At 49.0% G+C, this 20,511-nt stretch overlaps 8 protein-coding genes across 8 annotated transcripts; 4 read left to right on the top strand and 4 right to left on the bottom strand.

Moving 5' to 3' along the window:
* Nucleotides 1-1,689: 1,689 nt before the first annotated feature.
* EPUS_08834 (uncharacterized protein) lies at nucleotides 1,690-2,746 on the bottom strand (the record flags this gene model as incomplete). Its single annotated transcript, XM_007806819.1, has 2 exons — nucleotides 1,690-2,623; nucleotides 2,676-2,746. The coding sequence occupies 2 exons, from the start codon at nucleotides 2,744-2,746 to the stop codon at nucleotides 1,690-1,692; spliced, it is 1,005 nt and encodes a 334-aa protein (XP_007805010.1).
* Nucleotides 2,747-5,263: 2,517 nt separating this feature from the next.
* On the top strand, nucleotides 5,264-6,290 carry EPUS_08833 (uncharacterized protein; the record flags this gene model as incomplete). The annotated part of the gene is made up of 2 exons (XM_007806818.1): nucleotides 5,264-5,283; nucleotides 5,333-6,290. 2 exons carry the CDS (start codon nucleotides 5,264-5,266, stop codon nucleotides 6,288-6,290), a joined length of 978 nt encoding a protein of 325 aa, XP_007805009.1.
* A 198-nt stretch (nucleotides 6,291-6,488) lies between these two features.
* On the bottom strand, nucleotides 6,489-8,247 carry EPUS_08832 (uncharacterized protein; the record flags this gene model as incomplete). Its single annotated transcript, XM_007806817.1, has 2 exons — nucleotides 6,489-8,146; nucleotides 8,199-8,247. The coding sequence occupies 2 exons, from the start codon at nucleotides 8,245-8,247 to the stop codon at nucleotides 6,489-6,491; spliced, it is 1,707 nt and encodes a 568-aa protein (XP_007805008.1).
* A 1,612-nt stretch (nucleotides 8,248-9,859) lies between these two features.
* Nucleotides 9,860-12,688, top strand: EPUS_08831 (uncharacterized protein; the record flags this gene model as incomplete). The annotated part of the gene is made up of 1 exon (XM_007806816.1): nucleotides 9,860-12,688. The coding sequence occupies one exon, from the start codon at nucleotides 9,860-9,862 to the stop codon at nucleotides 12,686-12,688; it is 2,829 nt and encodes a 942-aa protein (XP_007805007.1).
* A 428-nt stretch (nucleotides 12,689-13,116) lies between these two features.
* On the top strand, nucleotides 13,117-14,548 carry EPUS_08830 (uncharacterized protein; the record flags this gene model as incomplete). The annotated part of the gene is made up of 3 exons (XM_007806815.1): nucleotides 13,117-13,368; nucleotides 13,424-13,555; nucleotides 13,607-14,548. The coding sequence occupies 3 exons, from the start codon at nucleotides 13,117-13,119 to the stop codon at nucleotides 14,546-14,548; spliced, it is 1,326 nt and encodes a 441-aa protein (XP_007805006.1).
* Nucleotides 14,549-14,924: 376 nt separating this feature from the next.
* On the top strand, nucleotides 14,925-15,728 carry EPUS_08829 (uncharacterized protein; the record flags this gene model as incomplete). Its single annotated transcript, XM_007806814.1, has 3 exons — nucleotides 14,925-15,070; nucleotides 15,149-15,345; nucleotides 15,469-15,728. 3 exons carry the CDS (start codon nucleotides 14,925-14,927, stop codon nucleotides 15,726-15,728), a joined length of 603 nt encoding a protein of 200 aa, XP_007805005.1.
* Nucleotides 15,729-16,681: 953 nt separating this feature from the next.
* On the bottom strand, nucleotides 16,682-17,974 carry EPUS_08828 (uncharacterized protein; the record flags this gene model as incomplete). The annotated part of the gene is made up of 2 exons (XM_007806813.1): nucleotides 16,682-17,773; nucleotides 17,852-17,974. The coding sequence occupies 2 exons, from the start codon at nucleotides 17,972-17,974 to the stop codon at nucleotides 16,682-16,684; spliced, it is 1,215 nt and encodes a 404-aa protein (XP_007805004.1).
* Nucleotides 17,975-18,270: 296 nt separating this feature from the next.
* EPUS_08827 (uncharacterized protein) lies at nucleotides 18,271-19,866 on the bottom strand (the record flags this gene model as incomplete). The annotated part of the gene is made up of 1 exon (XM_007806812.1): nucleotides 18,271-19,866. The coding sequence occupies one exon, from the start codon at nucleotides 19,864-19,866 to the stop codon at nucleotides 18,271-18,273; it is 1,596 nt and encodes a 531-aa protein (XP_007805003.1).
* Nucleotides 19,867-20,511: the final 645 nt, after the last annotated feature.

The following is a 20,511-nucleotide window of genomic DNA, read 5'->3' as shown; positions in this document are numbered from 1 at the left end:
CGCTATATATCACGTGACATCCGGTCCACAATAGGCATAGAATATCTGATGAGCTCAAGTTAGCTGCAGATTATATGCCTGGGAGATCTGGAACTTTGAATTTACGGCTTATCCACGAAGATGATGTCGCATGGCCTATCGGCAGCCTTCACGGTGTTGACAGCGATGTTACCGTCCTCGGTTGAATCAACTAAGTGGTATTTTTACTTGTCCAAAAGGTTCGAATCAGCTGTAAGTTTATCTTATTTTCATCAATCAACAAGATGCGTGGTCCATTTTCTCCGGATGTGGCAACAGGTGAATCTCCAGCTTTTGTCTTACTCAACTTGGACGAATTCTGAACCTCTGGCACCAATGGCGCAGCGATTGAGCTGGAAATGGAAGTTTATTCCCGTTGTGCTCAGTGTCCGTAGATCGAGCATGGATTTGCCATTTGCGCATTTTGAGTAAGTTGTGATACAGACATTGTGCCATTGGGTTGGGCAGGGATAGATTCTTCTATCTGATTAAGAGCTGGCAGATCCAGCTCCCTATAAACATTGGTCTCGGCGGTAATAGGCAAAGTCTCAAGCCGGCGATACTAGTATGTGTGGGATTGAGAAGCTGCAGCTTTTCCAAGACGACTTCGAAGTGCTCTTGCTAGTTCATGCCGCCCATCAGGCTTGGAAATGTATTCATAACCCGAGTCCCTGGGTTGCAAATCCTAAGTGTCCGCTTCCGCCTCGTGATGCCTCAGCGCCGTCCCACACTATCTCCGCTTTCTTCAAAGTTCAAAACACGCGCGTTCTCCCGAATATCCCATATCCATACCAATCAGTAATGTAGCAGGCAAGAACTTTGGCATACATAGTACTCCTGAGATTTCCATGTCCTTCGATCATCATGGAAATACTCGTACATGGCCACGGGGCAGCCAACTTCTTCTTCCCGTAGCGATTGAACAGAATCATCACGCGTGACAGCAGTATTAGTTCAACGCGGCGTTTGTGTGGGTCGACTCTGAATCCAGTGGAGGTCTCATCAGCGGTAGAGTCACCTGCACGGTAGAGCCTTTACCCCAGTCTGGTGCAAATTTCAGTACTGCCGCCCATCGTAGAGCACATGCTCCACATGATGGACAGTCTCAGTCCCCTGCCAGGAGAGAGAAGGGTTCCTAACTTAGTACTGTACTAACTAGTACGATCTCAACTCGTTAGACGGGTCATTCCGTATGATCGCGGCGGCTCACCCGTGCAAAAGGAACAAACTAGGGGGTTAACAGAAACCTTGTTAATATTCCCTCCCCAGTACCCATTATCAGATCAGTGTATCCATCAAATTCAATAAACCAAAGCATGACCCCATTTGATTTGCCTATCTAGTCCCAGAGGTCGGTTTGATTTGATTTATTTGTCAAATGGAGTTGAATGTTAAGTAGTAAGCCATGTTTTGTTAGGAGGACTGTCAAGGGTTATCATCTCAGAAAAAGACTCCGCCAAGACCTTTATATTTCATTAAAAATGACACTGTATACTTATCTTAAAGTCTTGATTTGATTTGACGAAAGCACGGATTTGGGTTATTTGCTAAGCATTGGAGGAGTCATTTGCCGCACTAAGTAGGCTCAGCTGGCTGTAACTTCTTGACCTAATCCATCTGTGCAGAAATACAGAACACCTATCCATTCGTATTCAAAGATCGCGCGATTGTCTATGCGCCAACAGCATGAAGGGACTTGACCGTATCCTTTACGCATTCCTCCAGAGATCTATACTCCAGCCCCAAAATCTTCCGAGAGCGACTATTGTCATACTTGTATACTTCCCCTTGTATATCTCCTTCAGTACTTTCTGGTGGGAGTTGGGATCGCGATTCGGGAAAGTTCTTCCTTATACATTCGGCGATGTCTCTGTTGCACGTGTGTCCAGCTGTCACAAAAAATCTCTTACCAGCCGCCTCAGGTATTTCAATGGCCTTGACGTGAGCGATCGCTAGATCTCGGACATCCACCCAGATAAAACTTCCCGTAGGGGCCAGCTCGTCTATCATCTTCCCTTGCATGCTATCTCTTATTCGTGCATTAGACGTGTTGATGGCCTGGAGAGAATTAAGATAATGTATCACAGGCCCGAAGACCAATGGAGGGCAGAGCGTAGCCAACTCAAAGTTAGGCTTCTCGTTCCTGACAAAGTCCCAAGCTGCCCTTTCCGCGAAGGTCTTACTTGCTCGGTAGCTTGAGACCGGGTCCTCAAGAGCCTCTTCCATTGTCACTGGGTTCCAATCCTCTTCAGAGTAAATCCTCGGGTGATTTTTAGGGTTGGTAATTGCTGCGAAGGACGATGTGATCGCAACCCGCTTGACATTTGGTGCACTAGCTTTGATAGCTTTCAATATTTCTGTGGTCCCGATTATGGCAGGATCAAGCAAATCCTTCTTCGGATCCGTGATATTGAAGTGGTAAGGGCTAGCAGTGTGTATAACTGCATCAAACGGGGGATCAGAAACAACAACTTCATCAAATGCGCCTTCTTCAGCGATGTCTTTTACGATGACATATGAAAGCTTCCTCTGAGGAACACCCTTGTGATTCTCTAAAATCTTCCGACCTTTCTCTTCCGATCTCACGGTGGTGACAACGTCGTGCCTGGAAGCTGATCAGCAGGAGATATGAAATGTTAACGAACTTCTTCACAAACCCATGTTCCAGGAGCTGATCCAGGATGTGTGCCGCAATGAAGCCACTGCCACCAGTGAGAAGGACCTTCATTGTTACTGCTATCGAATTGGGTCTGTGTGTTCGTGTGGAGCGCTATTGGCTCAAATCGTCAATTCTGTGGTGGTCGTTGTGGAGCAGTATGCTATGATATGCAGATGTGTGATGCTTAGGAGTCTAGGATCGACCCTGCAGAAGATGAAATATATACTCCGTACACAGAATGTAGTGACAAGTGCCAAGGCCTCACATCGTTGTGATTAAAAATAAAGATACCAAAAGTTCGGATGAAATAGCTCCACAGGTGCTTAACCCCGTGACAACCCGCTGTACGGAGCACTATACTTCAACTGTACGGAGTACGAGTACATACATTCCGGCGCCATCTTTAAGCATTAACAATTTTCTATTGGGTATAGTATGAAGTGATCCTGGTGAAGTATGGGTAGTGATAGCCAATGAAAGCATCTCTATCCCTCAAAGTTGGTGTTTCCGGCAGCTCTGTAGTGACGCAGTATATGAAATACATGTCTTGGTAATAAGGGTGGGTACGGTAGCATAAGAATAGGGACACATCAACCACTCCGCCAAAAGGACCTCTTATTCAACGAAAAATGGCCGAATCCTATCAAGAAATTGAGGATAGAATTGATGATGCTATTTACGCGTTAAACGAAGCCGAATACCCCAATATCTCGCAAATAGCGCGCCAATTCGACGTTCCTCCTCAACGACTTCGAAGAAGGTTCAAGGGCGTTCAAAATAAGATACAATGCGGGGGGAATAATAAGAAGCTCAATGAGGACCAAGAGCTTGCTCTTTGTCACTATCTTGATCGATTAGACGAATCAGGAGTGAGTGCACGCCCTCAAATGCTTCAAAGCGCTGCGAATTCTATCCTTGAACGTGCCCACAGCAATTCTACCACTGCCCCCCCTATAGTCAGCAAAGATTAGTCTTGACGCTTTCTACAACGCCATCCGAAGGACGTTATAAAGAAGAGAAAGCCTCTCTCTATTTAATAAAAGTTTACGCATAATCAAGAGGAGATACAAGCTCATTTTGAGCGATTTCGTAAGACCAAGACAAAATACGGTATTCTTGAAGAGGATATCTATAATATGGATAAAACAGGCTTTCAAATAGGCGTTGATCAAGCGTACAAAGTTATTATACAAAAGAAAAACGCTTAATTGCCCTCTTTTATTAATGATCCTGATAATTGCGAATCTCTTACTTTTATTAAGTGTGTAGGCGCTAATAGATTTGTTCTGCTACTAATTCTTATAGTGGCGCTCTAAACCCTCTTAAAGGCCATATTTATTAATGAATTATCTTCGGTTCTGCCACCAATTCTTGTAGTGGCGCTCCAAACCCTCTCAGAGGCCACATTTGTTGACGAATTGCCTTCGAATTATCTTATTACGTGTAGCGAAACTAGATATTCGAATACTAATATTCATAATAAGTGGATTCATTATTTTGATAAATCTACAAAAGCTATTTCAAAGGATGTATATTAATTACTAATTTCAGACAGATTTAATACCCATTTTGAATTCGAATTTATACAATATTGTTAGGATAATACTATTATTCCCTTCTGCCTTCCTCCTTATTCTATATATCTTCTACAACTACTTTATTATATGACTTGGCGATTACTTATTTTCAAGAGCAGCCTTTTTGACTAATATCCACGAAATTCGTACGCAAACTTTCAAAAATTCTACAATTTTGAGTGCTTTTCGAGAGACTGGCCTTATACCCTATAACCCAAACGTTGTTATTGCCAAATTATCTCTACCACTGGCCTTTGATTCTGAAAATAACTCTAATAAGTTAGATTCATTAGATATCTTAAAAACGCCCAAAAAGGTCTACGAAATTGCTTAATTCGCAGAGATTATTCAAAGGGATATTAAGTTTGATTCAGAGAGCGAATTACTTGTGCACAAATTTATTAAGGGTGCTATAACGCGCGTACAATCAGGGGCCCAAGCAGAGGCGGATTTGGAGCACACTCAATTGGCCGAAGCAGCACGCGCTGCGCGTGCGAAAGCCACGCGCCGTACCGTACAAAAAGGGGGCATTATTACTGTTGAGAGGGCCAAGGAGCGAATTCGATTACGTACACGAAGGGAGCAAGAGAGTTGGGAGAAGAAGGAGTACTCTCGGCGTCAATGCCCTAAACGGGAAAGACCCAAATTCGTACGCTTCTATAGGGCTATTTCTGCGCATGCCCGTCTTCGTATCAGTGCTATGGACTATGAGGACCAATTGGAGTATCAAATTAGCGATGAGGGGGGGCAATAGCTATAGAAATAGAAAAAATTTATCGTTGCGCTGCGATTTTTCGTTGCGCTGCGGTGCACTAAGCTGCAAAGCTTAGTGCAACTGAAAGTGCACGGTTAATTGATGTACCCCTCACTGACTGCATAGAGCTTAAATCCACCCAAAGTTCCGAGACGCTGGAGTCCTAACTAGTATTTACTCCGCAGCTGGGAACATATTTTGAGTGGTGAACCTCACGCTCACATCACTTTCTACCTTGAAATATCAGAATCAACGATGGGCAACGATGGTGGTAGGTGAGTACAGATGCTCTTTCCTTGCGGATTTGTCTCTGATATGATACAGCATTCCAACCCGACGTGAACTTGTCAAAGAGACAGCGCGGAATCTTACCACCACAGAGCTTAAAGAAACACAGAAAGAGCATTTAGCACATCGATGGTCGTGGTGTCCACTCTCACATAGACCTCTGCGGCGGCCAGTCGTTTCGGATTGCGCTGGGCTCTTGTACAATAAAGATGCTGTATTACAATATCTGCTGCCGGATGAGGCGTCTACGCTCAATAAGGAGGATTGCGACAAGATGCTGGAAGGTCGAGTCAAGAGTCTCAAGGATGTCATTGAAGTCCATTTTGAGGTGGATATAGATCAGTTCATGGACAAGGAAAGGTGGATATGTCCAGTCACATCCAAAGAGCTCGGGCCAGCCGTGAAAGCAGTGTATCTCGTACCCTGTGGACATGCCTTCTCGCATGAAGCTATCAAAGAGATGAAGACAGAACATTGCCTGCAGTGTGATCACTTGTATGAATCTAATAACATCATCACACTGTTCCCCGCTACGGAAGCAGAAAAGACTGGCTTACGAGAACGTATAGAAGATCTCGCTAACAAGGGTCTCTCACACTCTCTAAAAAAGGCATCTGGATCTTCGAAAAAGCGAAAGGCGAACAAAATTGCTAGAGAGGAGCAGGTTGCAGCAGATTCCACACCTCAGATCACCGATATTGCAAAGTCGTCCGCATCACGATCGCAAACTTCGACTCCTCTACCATGCCCATCTACACCTCTTTCGGGCACATCCACGCCCAAGCTTCCCAGCGGCATCAAGAATGCAACAACTGCAAACTTGACTGCAAAAGTGCTCGAAGAGGAAACCGAGCGGAAGAAAAGACGATTAGTTAGTGGTGAGAATGAGACCTTGAAGTCCCTATTCACGAAGAAGGATGATAAGAAGAAGCTTGGAGATGGAAATTTCATGACAAGAGGGTTTTCAATACCAACCAATGCTAGGTATGACTGAATGACATAGTCCATTGGGGGATTTGAGGAAGTTTTGATTGGATGGGACTGAGCAAGGAGTTTGACGAATCCGATATGTGGTATCTGAGGTCTGCTCTATACAAAGAGCAAGTGCTGCTGATGAGATCCTGTCCATGTCGGTGCATGCCCCCCCGAAGTGCACTATATACGGAGCTTTCATGCAAGTACTGTCTCATATTCAATTTCTCAAGTCTTCATCTTGTCTACATTTATCCAACACCTCCTCTGTCGTCCTCACGATGATATCAAATGCCTTCTTAGCATGCTCCTTGCTAGCAGCCGGATTGCCGCTCACCACGCGAATGAGCGTCTTCCTCGCCGTGGTGGTGGGCGTGATGAAGATCTCGCCTCGAGAATTGATCAAATCAGCAATATCCTTTGTCAGGTTGTTCGCAAGAGTCTCTGACGCTTGTTCTGCCCCATCGTGGCCTGGGAGATTAGATTGCGCATCCACCTTAAGCATTTGTCCCTCTCCGGTGTCGCTAGCCCCCAAGCTCGCGATTCTATCAGACCTCGGATGAGGAAGTTCAGTATCGCCACTCATGTATATCTTTTCATTCACTTGTCTCTGCTTCATCCTTGCTGCAGCAGCAACATCTGGCCTCAGCCTCAAACAAGTTAACGCAAATCTCGGCGTCGCAATAATCTCAAACAAATCACGCCTTTCGACGACCATAGCGGTGAATGTCTCACCAACTCGAAGAGAATTTTCAACATGCGTCCTTAGTCCCTCAACACCGTAACTTCTCATTACGAACCAAATTTTCAGCGCCCGAAACCGCCTCCCTAGTGGGATCTGCCAGTCACGGTAATCCGTCACCAGGCCGGATTCAGTGAAACTATTCTGCAGATATGATGGGTTTATAGACAATGCACGAGTGAGATGATTCCGGTTCTGGACGAAGAGGCAGGAGGCGTCAAAGTTGACAAGAAGCCATTTGTGCATGTTGAAATTGAAAGAGTCGGATACACGGCCGATGTCTTGAGAATATTGGGCTTGATATACTTGTAGGATGAGAGCAGCGCCGGCGTAAGCGGCATCGATATGAATCCAGAGGTTGGGATATTGGGAGCGCAGGGTTGCGATGGAGGCAAAATCGTCAACAGCGCACGTGCTGGTTGTGCCGAGGGTGAGGGTCAGGTAGTAGGGTTCCAGACCGTCGGCATGGCATTGTTGGAGGGCTTCTTCAAGGCGAGGAGCGGTGAGCGAGAGATCCTCTGATAAAGAGGTTGAGATGCTGCGGTAGCGAGTCCCGGTTATGAGAGCGCCTTTCTGGGTTGAGGAGTGTGCTTGGTCGCTGCTCAGGGCTACTAGCCTGCCTCGGAGGAAAGCTATGCGATCATCACGCTCCATCGTGCCATTTCGCAGGCCCTCAGCGTCGGCTCTTACGCGGAGGTAACGCTCGCGTGCGGCTACCATAGTGGTTACGAGTGCTTCGCTGGCGGAGCCGTGGATGACTCCTCCGCCGCCTCCTGAGCTAGTGGAGAGAAAGCAATCAGGCAGGGCGAGGGCTTTGGCAACCCAGTCCATGACGATGGTCTCGAGCTCTGTACAAGCTGGACTACAAAGCCAGTTGAATGCTGGAGCAGTAAAGGCAGCGGAGTACATCTCGCCAAGCAGAGACGGGTAGGTGACTAAAGCGGGAAAGAAAGCCATGAAGTTGGGGGATTGCCAGTGCGTGAGGCCGGGAATGATCTGTGATTCGACGTCTGCCTGGATTAAGGGCCATGGTTCAGGTTGCTCTGGGGCATTCGAGGGAATTAAGTCCCTAAGGTATCCCGGCTGGATCTTGGGAAGAACAGGGCGATTGGGGAGAGTCGAGTTATATTCGATTACTGGGTTTTAGATCAGCAAATGTGGATGTAGTACGATGCAAATGGTGCAGACTGTGTTCGACAACAGCGTGGGCTGCTTTTCTAAATCCTTCTTGGTCCATGGCAAGATTGCTTGTAGGTCTAGCTAAAATATGGGAGAACAGAAACCTCTTGGAGAATTAAAAGGCAGAACGGGAGGATACGAAGTCCAGATAGCGGTAGTGTTGCAGAAATACAAGATATACATTACCATAGATATCGACACAAAGAGATGAGAAGCTATCTGAACTGGACCTTGCAAGTGGCGCGCCCTGGACTGACAATTCGTTTGCGCTACCTAACTATTCCGCCTCTGTCTTCGTAGGAGCGGAAATTTTGCGCAGAAAACGCCAAGGGTATCGTGATCAGATTAGTCAGACCAGCCTTGAATACCATCTTACGTAGTAACTTCAATATGAACCTTCCTGACTAGCAAGCTTCACAATCTGACAAAGTTAAGAAGCTGCATTTGTAGACAGCTTGAAGCACACAGATTCTCTTTTCGCCATATGTCACATATCCGGTTCTTGTGCTAGGCAAGGACGTTGTTGCTGCAGTATGATGGTACGAGTAGAAACTGCGGGAGCAGTGGTGGGCTCCAAGCAGCACGAGTATTTCAAGACCAGAGCCTTGGTGAGGTTCATCCACAATGGAGACACGTTCTTCGGCAGGGCACCTACTCGGGTGGCTTAGTCTTCATGTTCCCTGGTGATCAGGCATTTGAAGATTCTTTTTGTGTAGGTTCGACACCCCTGATACCCTTAAGATAGCTAATTGTCAAGAGTGTTATGACAACAAAGGGTTGTTCGACTAAGGTAGCCCCCAGTGCCTCCTGTGTATGAGGTACTAACCATAAGGGGTCATTGCAGCAGTCTGTCTGTTGGACCGATAGCGTACAACAGTGAACTATCCTTCTTACTATCCTTCTTACTATCGTGTAGAGACATATGTTGTGCGGCCAAGAATGTTGACTAGCCATGTGTAACGTAGCGTCAAACAAGGCCTCGCAGAGCAAAATACTCAGATTACTGGACGAACAGCCAGAACAGTGTCTATATCAAGACCTAGGAAGATGGGAATCGTGGTTGGATTGGTGAAAGAGATCTTGTTTCAGATGTCAAGATTAGACCATGACAGGCACGAAAAACTTTCTTTTTTTCGGACCCCTAACTAAATACAACACCAGGCAGGGAAGGGCGGCATGGCTAGCTGAGGGCGGAATAGCTTTGTGTACCCAGACCGCCCCAACGAGCCGCCCCCCTTTCTCTAGCTCCTTACTACGTACCACCAAAGAAAATGCCTCCTCGAGTACCTGCTCCACGTCCATGTACCACTTCTTAAAGACACTCCTTCATTACCGACATCATTTGCTCTTGCTTGGATTAATCGACCTCTCTTTTGGCATCTTTTTTGAATGAGACCACACTCTCTCAATTTGCTCAGCAAATTAATATTCATTATCACTCCCTAACTGGCATATTTCAAGGGCCAATTGTTTCCCCTGAGGCCAATCCTCCTTGATCCCTGACTGTTTCGACCTCGAATTCTGCGGTCAGGGGAAGCAACACTCGACTATTACTCTGTGCTCTCAAGAAGTAAAATACATAGGCTGGACCTCACAAATCTTTGATCAAGTGGCTGGCACACAGATCAATTCAATCTTTATGCCCAACACACCTCTGCTTCATCATCACCATGTCACAGAAAAGGTTCTCTCGTCAGGGTTTCCAGCAATTACAGAACACACCTGCATCTAATATGCCGAATCCGAACGATGTCACAATCAACATTCCCATGACCTCAGTCTCGAACCAGAGTGCTACCGGTGCTCGCAAAGGCGATGCCAATGTTACCGCTGCCACTTACAGTTCAACTAACGACTCTCCCAACCAAACACCCAATGAGAAATCCGGTCTCTTCCATAGAACAGACACTGGTCTCGGCAGACGAAGAAAGTTGGAACAAAAGGGTCTTCCTCAGAAGGACGAGGACGATGGCACCATCACCTCCATGGGCAAGATCTATAACAAAATACTCAACTTTTCTATTGTCACGAGATACTTCCTCTACGTGCTGCCTTTGGCTCTCGCAATCGCCATTCCGATCATCATTGGTGCTACAGTGGCACGGAAAAGCACAGTGGCTGGTGTCCAGATAACTTGGTTCTTCACCTGGATTGAGATCGTGTGGCTCGGTATCTGGATAGCAAAATTGTTTGCACAATCTCTGCCTTGGGTCTTCCAATTCCTCTGTGGCATCGTCAGCTCTGGCACTCGCAAATATGCGTTGATCCTCAAGGCGCTCGAGATTCCTATTTCCTTGGTTGGATGGGCGGCTATTTGTGTCTCCACCTTCACGCCCTTGATGACCTTGAATCCTTATGCACGGAAGATTGGGGACACCCAAACCAAAAACTGGCAGGCGACCGTACGCAATATCCTGTTTGCGGCACTTTTCTCAACCTTGGTCTTCCTTGTAGAGAAGCTGCTGGTGCAACTGATCTCCATCAGTTATCATCGTAAGCAATTCGACAGCAAGATCAAGGCCTCAAAACGCAACATCCACTTGCTGAGCTGTCTCTATGATGCTTCGAGGGCCTTGTTCCCGGCATACTGCCCCGAATTCGCTGCCGAAGATTATCTCATCAATGATTCTATCGATGTCAGCAGCAAGGTTGGCAATGGGTCGGGATCAGCTACGCCGATGCGACTCATTCAGAATGTCGGCGCGAACGTCGGGCGTGTGGGTGACAAGATTACAGCTGCCTTTGGCAACGTGGCGCAAGAGATAACTGGCAAACAAGTTTTCAATCCAACATCAGCCCACTCCATCGTGGTCGAAGCTCTCGAGAAGACTTCATCGTCCGAAGCTCTTGCCCGTCGTCTATGGATGTCGTTCGTCATGGAAGGACGAGAAGCACTCTTCCGAGATGACATTGTCGATGTCCTTGGCGCCGAGCGTACCGCGGAAGCTGAAGAGTGTTTTGCCTGCCTTGACCGGGATGGTAACGGTGATATCAGTTTGGATGAGATGATCTTGACTGTCTGCGAGTTTGGACGCGAAAGGCATTCCATCGCTAGCAGCATGCATGATGTAGACCAAGCCATTCACGTCCTCGACAACCTCCTTACGGTGGTCGCCTCCATTATCATCGTATTTGTCTTTGTGGCCTTCCTCAACAAGAATTTCACCACCACTTTGGCAACGGCTGGGACCGCGTTGCTCTCTCTCTCGTTCGTTTTTGCTGTAACCTGCCAGGAAGTGCTTGGCTCGTGTATCTTCCTATTTGTCAAGCACCCATTCGATGTTGGTGATCGTGTTGATATCGGTCAATCACAGCTTGTCGTCGAGCGCATCTCGCTCCTCTTTACCGTCTTCCGCAAGGTCAAGGACCACAAAACCACCCAGGTTCCGAACATCGTACTCAATACTAATTGGATCGACAATATCAGTCGAAGCAAAGCAATGCGTGAGCAGGTCCTGCTCTACATCAACTTCGACACCACACTCGAAGATATACAACTCCTCAAGAATGAAATTGCAGCATTCGTGCTGGACAAGGAAAACAACCGTGACTTCCAACCCGACATCGATATCGAGGTGACCGGAATTGCTGAGATGAACAAGCTTGAACTCTGCATTGAGATCCGCCACAAATCGAATTGGTCCAACGAAGCTGTCCGAGCATCACGTCGCTCCAAATTTATGTGTGCTCTCGTCCTTGCTCTTCGCAAGATTCCCATCTATGGTCCAGGCGCAGGAGATGCTGTGCTTGGGGACATCGGCAAACCTACATACTCTGTCACCATCTCCGACGAGCAAGCAGCAGCAAACAAGAAGGAGTTCTCCGATGAAAAGGACAAGAAACGTATGATCCCAAAGAACGTGGAGGAAGATAACGATGACCCCCCCAAATCTCCCGATACAGCTGGAAATACCACTACAGGCAAATCAAGCTCGGTGGACTACCTCGGAGGCATTGTAGCTCCTCGCGGCGTAAGCACCCAATCGACAAGCACAGCTGCCAAAGCTGAGGCTTCTATTCTTGAAACACTGAATGCCAGGCCGGCAGGTCTTGATCCGGCGCATGACGATACGAACAACTACTACAAAGCTAACGAAGAGCTTGCACTGGCTAAGACAGAGAGCAGGCGCAGCCAGGACATTGAGGAAGTCCGGGGTCTGCTCCGTAAAGAGTCAAATCGTGGTCGAAGAAAGGCTGGCAGTCCAACAGGGGCATCTATGCAGAGCCCAGCAACCATTCATGAAGTCGTGACTCCACCTCCAAGGAGTGCGTCCAGACCAGGGACGGCGGCCGGAGGACAAGACTTTCATGAATACACATACCCCGTAGCGCCACAACAGCCAATGGCTACGACTGCGTTACCGCAGTGGGAGGAAAGGCATTCAACATACCCGGCCCCACCACCTTCACAGCAGCGGGCCCGAGCGGGGTCCGGGGTGAACAGGAGACCTGTTGGAGGAGGTAGTGGGAACCCATGGCTTGGACAGGGACAGAGGTGATCTGGGGGAGAGAGAAGAGAGTGCAGGTGGATGTGTTGTTGGCTGACAGAGTGGTAAAAGTAATGAATATGGTCATCCAATGGGTTACAGCTGGAAATTGTACCAACGAATTCAATGTGAAATAAAGAGTACGCTCAAGGCAACTTGGACAGGCAGGTATTGAATACCTACATGATAGCAACATGACATGGATAACCTCCATGCAGGTACTTTGGTACACACATCCCGTACAATCGTTTTCTTCATCTCCCTGTCAATCATGTGGATGGGCTTTGCCTCGGTGTCAAATGACGTTGCAAATGTTACTTAAAGCGCCCTGCAGCCTCTGCGGAACCGCAGCCCATCACCCCCCAAGAAGCACGGACTTTAAGCTAACTAGCTTCACCTGGAGCTAACTATCCCCAAGCTGCCACCACGAATTCAGAATAATGTCTCCTTCACAATCTCTCACCTCTTCCACCACAACTTCTCGACTGAATCAGATCAATTACCATACTATGGGTTCCGCCGGCTCTCCCACAATGTTCACCGCAGATAATGTGCCACGTGCTGCGGAAGATCCACTCTTTGGCCTGATGGCCGCATATAAGAAGGATACCTTTGACAAGAAAGTGGATCTAGGTATTGGTGCGTATAGGGACGACAACGCAAAACCATGGGTCTTGCCTGTTGTCAAGAAGGTTAGCCTGGTACTCTGGACGGCTGGGCGTTGATGTGGCTAATTCTGATATACAGGCGGACGATCTCCTGCGCAAAGATCCTGACCTCAACCATGAATACCTCCCTATTGCTGGTCTTGCAGACTTCACCACTGCTTCACAGAAGCTGGTTCTGGGAGCAGATAGTCCCGCAATCCGCGAGAAAAGAGTGGGTGTCATCCAGAGCCTAGATGAATATTGCAGGACTGAGCGGCCTTAGGTTGTATCTTTTCAAACCGTCTCAGGGACAGGTGCCGTACACCTTGGTGGTGCCTTTCTCTCCAAGTTTCTCCCTCAACCTACCCCTGCGATCTACATGTCCTCTCCGACATGGGCCAATCACAACCAAATCTTCACCAACGTCCGCCTACCAATCAAGTCCTATCCTTACTTCAGCAGCGAGACAAAAATGCTTGACTTTGAGGGGATGATATCCGCCCTTTCCTCCGCTACAAAAGGCAGTATCATCCTTCTCCATGCCTGCGCACACAATCCTACAGGAGTTGACCCAACACAAGATCAATGGAAGAAGATCGCAGAGGTTGTGAAAGCAGGCAGCCACTTCCCTTTCTTCGACTGTGCATACCAAGGTTTTGCATCAGGCGATCTGGCGAAGGATGCATGGGCTGTGAGATATTTTGTTGAGCAAGGTTTTGAGCTGTGTGTTGCCCAGTCATATGCGAAGAACTTTGGTTTGTATGGTGAAAGAGCGGGCGCCTTCCATTTCGTGACTGCACCAGGATCCGACGCTCAGGATACTGTCAGCAGAATTGCCAGCCAGCTTGCTATCTTACAACGAAGCGAGATCTCAAACCCTCCTGCGTATGGTGCAAGAATTGCAAGCATGATTTTGAATGATGAGAATCTTTTCAAAGAATGGGAACGAGATCTCAAGACCATGAGCGGACGTATCATAGAGATGAGGAAGGCTTTCCGAGACAAGCTGGAGGAGTTTCAAACGCCAGGGACATGGAACCACATCACAAGTCAAATCGGTATGTTCAGCTTCACTGGCCTCAATGAGAAGCAGGTAGGCATTTTGAAGGACAAATGGCATATCTACATGACGAAAAACGGGCGGATCAGCATGGCAGGCCTCAACACGCACAACGTCACATATGTTGCAGAGTCAGTCAGTGCAACGGTGAAGGAGACACAATAGATGGCAAGCTCCGGTCTCGACAACGCGACAACACGACATTACGGCAAAGAAGGATTGGTGGCGTTCATTAGGCGTTGGCATAGTTTCGTCACCGGGTGTGTTACCTCTCCAGGCATAGCTAGCAGGGTAGACAAAAGGCAGTCATGATACCTCAAATAGCTGACATGGCTTTGAGGCTGTATCGCAATCGCATCATGATATTAACATTAACACGAATACTTGTCCCCACAGATCATGTTTTCCTCATCCTAATGTTGCATAACATCCGTTGTTCAAGCTGCTGTAATGCCTTAGACCTCCATTACCGGAGCAAACCTCGAAATAAATATTATATTCTTGGCTCGACACACAGAAAGACCCTCCCCCATCTAACAACATGTCTGATTCGGTAGCCGCGCTGAGAAAGGGCGTTGGCGATGATCTCCGTGATCTCGCAGAGCAGCATTACAAACATGAGTCCGTGTTCCTCCCCGTGCCCCAACCCCCAGTATACACATCCCCATCCCCATCCCCAGCTTCCATGTGGGGAAGCTTGCTTGCCTTTTCTCCCACAACCCGAGCCAATCAACTAACCAACTAACCAACCTATGACGTGGAAAGTCTCGAACAAGAAGACCGCGACAGGCTGCAGAGCGCAGCGGGCAAGGTCTCTCGCTATGCCAGCATCGGCTCCCTCCTCGGTCTGGGCCTGGGAGTCGCTCTCGCGTTCCGTATCCGCAAGAACCGGCTCGCCTATTTCACTGCTTTTAGAGCCATAGAGAGACCGGAAGCCGTGGTCTTTCCGGGCGGAAGGACCGGTACGTTACTTTACGTTATGTTACCTTACCCACTCATCTACCTCCCCGCCCAACCCCATACCAACTGTCAGATTATAGCTCAGAGCAGCTAACCCTGCCTTCTCCTTCCGTCTTCACACGCAGAGAAAATCCCAGATATCACTCCGCTCCTCAAGCCAACCACCCCGGGCGATATCGTCACGTACACCTTCTTCTCCATCGCGGGTATCTTCCTGGGCGGGGAGACGGGTTTGCTGGTCGGTTCGGCGGCGGCGTCGAGGACCATCACCAGCGATCCCGCGTCGAGGAGGAGGATCGAGACGGCGTTTCGGAAGTTCAAGGCGGATGCTTTAAGGAGGCAGGCGGATGAGTTGGATGGCGGGGAGGGGAGCTTGTTTAGTTGAAGAAAGGGGGGGGGGAGTATGTGTGTTGAGGGCGTGCAAGAAGGGCTGGGCGGGGCCGTGCTGAGGTGGTATGCTTTGCATAGTTCGGGATGGGGCTTTGCTTTCATCGCTTGGCATGGTGCAGAACGAGAGGAGAGGATGTGCTGGAAAGGAGTCCACTGTCCTCCCGCAACGCTGGCTGACGCGAACAGGTTAACATCCGGGATTCGAATCATGAATTCATTCAGCATCCCTTGGCTCACTCAACGCTCTTCACTTCCTTGACAAGGCCGCAATTACACCACCACTGGTGTCCACAACACCCCTCAGCCGGTAGACTGTGTTCCATGCCCAGCAATCTGGAGAGTTGTGGGATTAGCCTCATGCCATTACATGTCTTCAGGACAACCTTCTCCTCCCTCTGTCTCCATCTCCCTGAGGCCTTCCCATATTACACAGCACATGAACCTCTAAGCTTGCCCAACGCCATCACATCCACCAATACTCAACGAAATAAGCAGATTTCATAAAAACACCCAGCCTGAAGCGAGAAGCACAATCAACCGATCATCCCGATTTCGCGGAAATGACCGGACGTATCTCAGGCAGATTTGTTGGAACTTTTTATCTCTGAGCCTGGCACTGCAAGTATGGTTGATTCATGCGCCCATTTTGGCACTCAAACACGCACCATTGTAAGGTGTCTTAGAAAAACCCTACAACCAAGGCTCTACAACCCAGGCTCTACAAGCCATCCCAATTCCCTAACTATGCTTTCGCCAGAACAATCCGACAGATAGACACAGCCTGTCCCTCTCGTAGGTTCGCCTTCTTGAGTGACCCCTGTGCTATCATCATCGACACCTTTACCATCAACCCAAAGGTCGTGCTCGCCATATCTTGCCATATCGCTGACCCCCACCTCCGCCTCCTACTTTGCAGGTTGGGCCACAACATCTACCTCCTGTTAACCACTAGAAAACCAGATCCCAGCCCACCAAGAACCCGCAGAGACCCACCGTGACCCAGAACACGCCCCTAGCAAGTCCCTTCCCCCACCTCTCCCCGGCCCTCTTCAGTTCGCGATTCCCCCTCCTGACATCCTCTCCCGTCCCCTGCGCATCCTGCACTAGCTGCTCGATCATCTCGCCCTGAGTCGACAGATGCGTGAGCAGCGTAGATTGCAGCGAGGATATCTCCAGCAAAGACTTCTCTGCCTGAGCGATTTTCGAGAGGGTCGTATTGTAGTGGGCGAGGAGGGTAGAGTTTTCGGATTCGAACAGCTGCTGCAGGTTGGGGGGAAGGTTGTCCATCTCCATCTCTTCGCTGGTTCGATCTCGGTTGGTGATGGAGTCGTCGAGGGTGGGGTTGTAGTTGTCATCCATCTTGTAGTCGAGATGCCCATTCATACTGTTCTGGGTGGCTGTCGCTGTGCGTCTCGGGATCTGACCGCCCCCACCTCCCATCCCACCACCGCTGGACTCCACGGTGCTGCCTGCTGCTGCTGATGCATCCGTCTTCATCTTCCAGAGCACACTTTTTTCCTTCTCTCTCTCCCGCGCCGCCCGCACCTCCACCATCCCTCTCTGCGTCTCCACCGCGCCTTGGAGCCTCCATCCCAGGTACCACAATACGCCCTCCCGGAACGTTTTGATACTGGTTGCACGCCCCTCGGCTTCTAGCTGTTCATGACCCTTCCCTGCGGATTCATCGCCATCGTCCGCGTTGTCTTCTCCCCCTGCGGCCCATCGCCAGAGGACGTTGTTCCTGCCTCCTCCGCCACGCTTGCTTCCAAACCGCCGTTCAAGCAGTGCGGTCTCGGTGGAGTTGCGTAGATTCTCGGCGGCGGTGAGAGAGGAGATGTTGCTGCTGAGTTCGTGGAGGAGGGTGGAGGTCTGCGTGTCGATTTCGGTGCGTTGGGCGTCGGTTAGGTGGATCGGAGGAGATTGGGCGCGGGAATCATCCGGTGTGCTGCGATGTTTGCGTGGAGGTGGAGCAGTAGAGGTGGAGAGGTAGGGTTGGCGGATTTGACGGAGGTAGACAAGGAGGGAGGAGATGTGTGAGTTCTAAAGGAAAGAAAAAGAGGGAAACCGTTAGAACACGTATACAGTGAGTGGAATGCACACTTCATGAGTAAGACATACTATCCGGTAGGCTTCTTGGAGGAAGGTATCCAGGCGGTCTGGCGAGTGGACATGCTCTTGAATTGGAGCGGCGGCGTGTTCGGTGGTGAGGAGGAAAGAGACAACAGGAGTGATGTTTGTCATGGAAGCGGACTGGAATCTTGCTCCAGAGCGTAGATGTAGATGGATGATGACAACGGCAGAGAACAGACCGCTGATCCCAGATTACACTATGTAGCCATCTATCCCACTGGTTAAGTACTGGAGTGCCGCAGATGTCATCCCCTTCCGCCAAGCATTATCTCACTGCTACAGGGGGTTAGTAACCTGGAATCCGGTAAAGATGTGAGTGGTCAGAGGCAGGTTTGGGTCAGGATGCTGCTACGGAATATAGATGCATGCAGATGCATGCAGATGTCTAATGTCAACAGTAATACAATCTATAACCGTTTCCCCATTTCAACATCTGTATCCCATGTATCGTCATCCCAGACGCCATCACCTTTGACCTTGTGGCTCAGCCAGATTCCAACACCCGTCACCACCACAGATCCAATGAACCATCCATCAAACCACTTCTCCGTCCATGCAGGTTGAAGTACACCAGTACCCAACGCTTCGCTGATCACACCCCCAACCTCCCTAGGCATCATATTCCTCAACAGCAGTGCTGAGCTGATGACGTATAATCCGGCAATTTGACTAATGAGCAATGGGATATTTGATCTGGCGGCCTGCAGAACCCCAGGCAAAAATCGTGCAAAAAGATGGAACGTCTGTAGCACTGCATTGAAAGACGCCGTGAGGATGACCCCACTCAGCAAGAAGGATATCTGTCTTGCCCAAGCTGCTTGGTTCAGGGAAGGATAGACATGTCGTGCGAACAAAGCAATAACATTCGTGACGGGATCTGTAGGCGCAGAGTACGAGTTTGAGTATAGAGTTCTTCGGATGATGTTGATCATGATAGAACCAATCCGATAGACACAATAGCAAGAGAAGACATAGGAAACAAGATTCGTGGCGCGTCCAATGGCCGTAGATGACCGAAGCTGTGATGCCTTTCTGGACCGGAGGATAGAAAGTGAGTTGTGCAGGGAAGCAGACATTGTCTTCAAGCCAGAGACCTCAAGCTCGAGCGTTCTCAGCTCCTGCATGTCGGCATTGCCACGAATGGAGCCCATAGCTTTCTGAAAGAACCCTCTCGCAGGGGCATCTGACACTTTTAGTTCCAATTGCTTGAGACGAGCCTTCTTGGCTGAAAGCATATCCAACGTCGCATCTAGCCCAGCTTGCTTGCGATTGATATCGGCTTCGGAGACTATCCGAGCTCGGGTTGTGAGGTTCTGCCAAATTGCGCTGACTGCGGCAAAACCAGAAAGCAACGCCATCATTGAGGTCCCCGTAATCCCTAGCCTTTCGAGGCATGCTGTGACGAGATTTGCGCCGGCCTTCGATTGACTTTCACCGGCATCTGGTAGAAGCACTCCGACGAACCAGAAGCCAGCCAGAAATGTGGTGAATCCAATAACCTCAAGCGCCCAAGCAGCCAGGGCGCTCGCCCTGGTACCACCAGTGAATCTCCATCCTAAGCGGGAGATCAAGGAGTATATCTCCAATAGAGGTATGACCAAAACCAACAGGCATAGCAGACTTGTAACGGTTGCGCTAATTGAGATCTTCCTGGTAGTTGGATTAAACGAGTTCGAGATTTCACAGAGGAGCAGCTCGGTCAGGACGGCTGAAAGAGCTATGGTTGCGGAGAAGGCCACGGATGAGATGCGCTTGGAAATGCGTTTCTCGTACGCGGCCGATTGTGCAGAGGCCTCTCCATGGGGAGAAGTGGGAGAAAATGCTGATCGATTGAGCTTGTCATTGGTCGACGAGGACAGCAGCGGGTAGACTTTCTGATGCACAATCACCGCCACAAAGAGAAAGGTTAGAGCAAAGGGCAGTATGGAAAAGATGGCTTTTGACGGCGAGCTCTTGAGATATGTAGGTACGCAATCATCGCAGTCGCCATTGATAGGGAGCATAGGGAGATTTTATCGTGGATGCTGGTGATGAGAGAGATGCGTGCAGTCGAACATTCCGGAGTCTGCGAACATTGGTGGGATTGGAAGGAAGACCTTTACCAATTCGAACACATAGACACAATGTTCAGCCCGTACATAAGGTAACTCCAACTGGGGCCTTCGGGCCAATTCTGAAGTCCCCGATAAATACATTCTTCCGGCCACCACAACTTAGAGAGAGATGCTCCCATTTCCTTGGCAACCACATTCAACGATTCTCCTCTTCATGTTATGTGACTTTGGCAACCTCATTTCTACCCTCGCCTACTCAATATATCCTTACCGATCACAACCCAAGAGCAGCAGAACGGCTGAGGCTGATTATGCCGATGGGCATCAGGCAAACTTCTATCGCATCCTCGTGCTTGTCAACCAGTGCCAGTGCCAGTGCCAAATAGATCTGATCTGTGGAAACTGCTGAATCGGCCTGACCCTGGTTACACCATGACCAGTCATGGAAGCCTGCAGAGCTTATAATAAGCGCACCTTTCACCAAAAGAGACCCTTCAATGGCTCTCGAGGGTGATTAGGTCGAACTTTTCATCATGCGGCTCTCACGCGCATAGTCCATCTCTGGATGAGGGTTCTTCATGATGTCCCTCATCT

The sequence above is a fragment of the Endocarpon pusillum genome (genome assembly GCF_000464535.1).
Source record: "Endocarpon pusillum Z07020 unplaced genomic scaffold scaffold5968, whole genome shotgun sequence".
Lineage (NCBI taxonomy): Eukaryota > Fungi > Ascomycota > Eurotiomycetes > Verrucariales > Verrucariaceae > Endocarpon > Endocarpon pusillum.
Note: the sequence above shows the minus strand (reverse complement) of the source record. Positions and strands in the feature narration are given on the sequence as shown.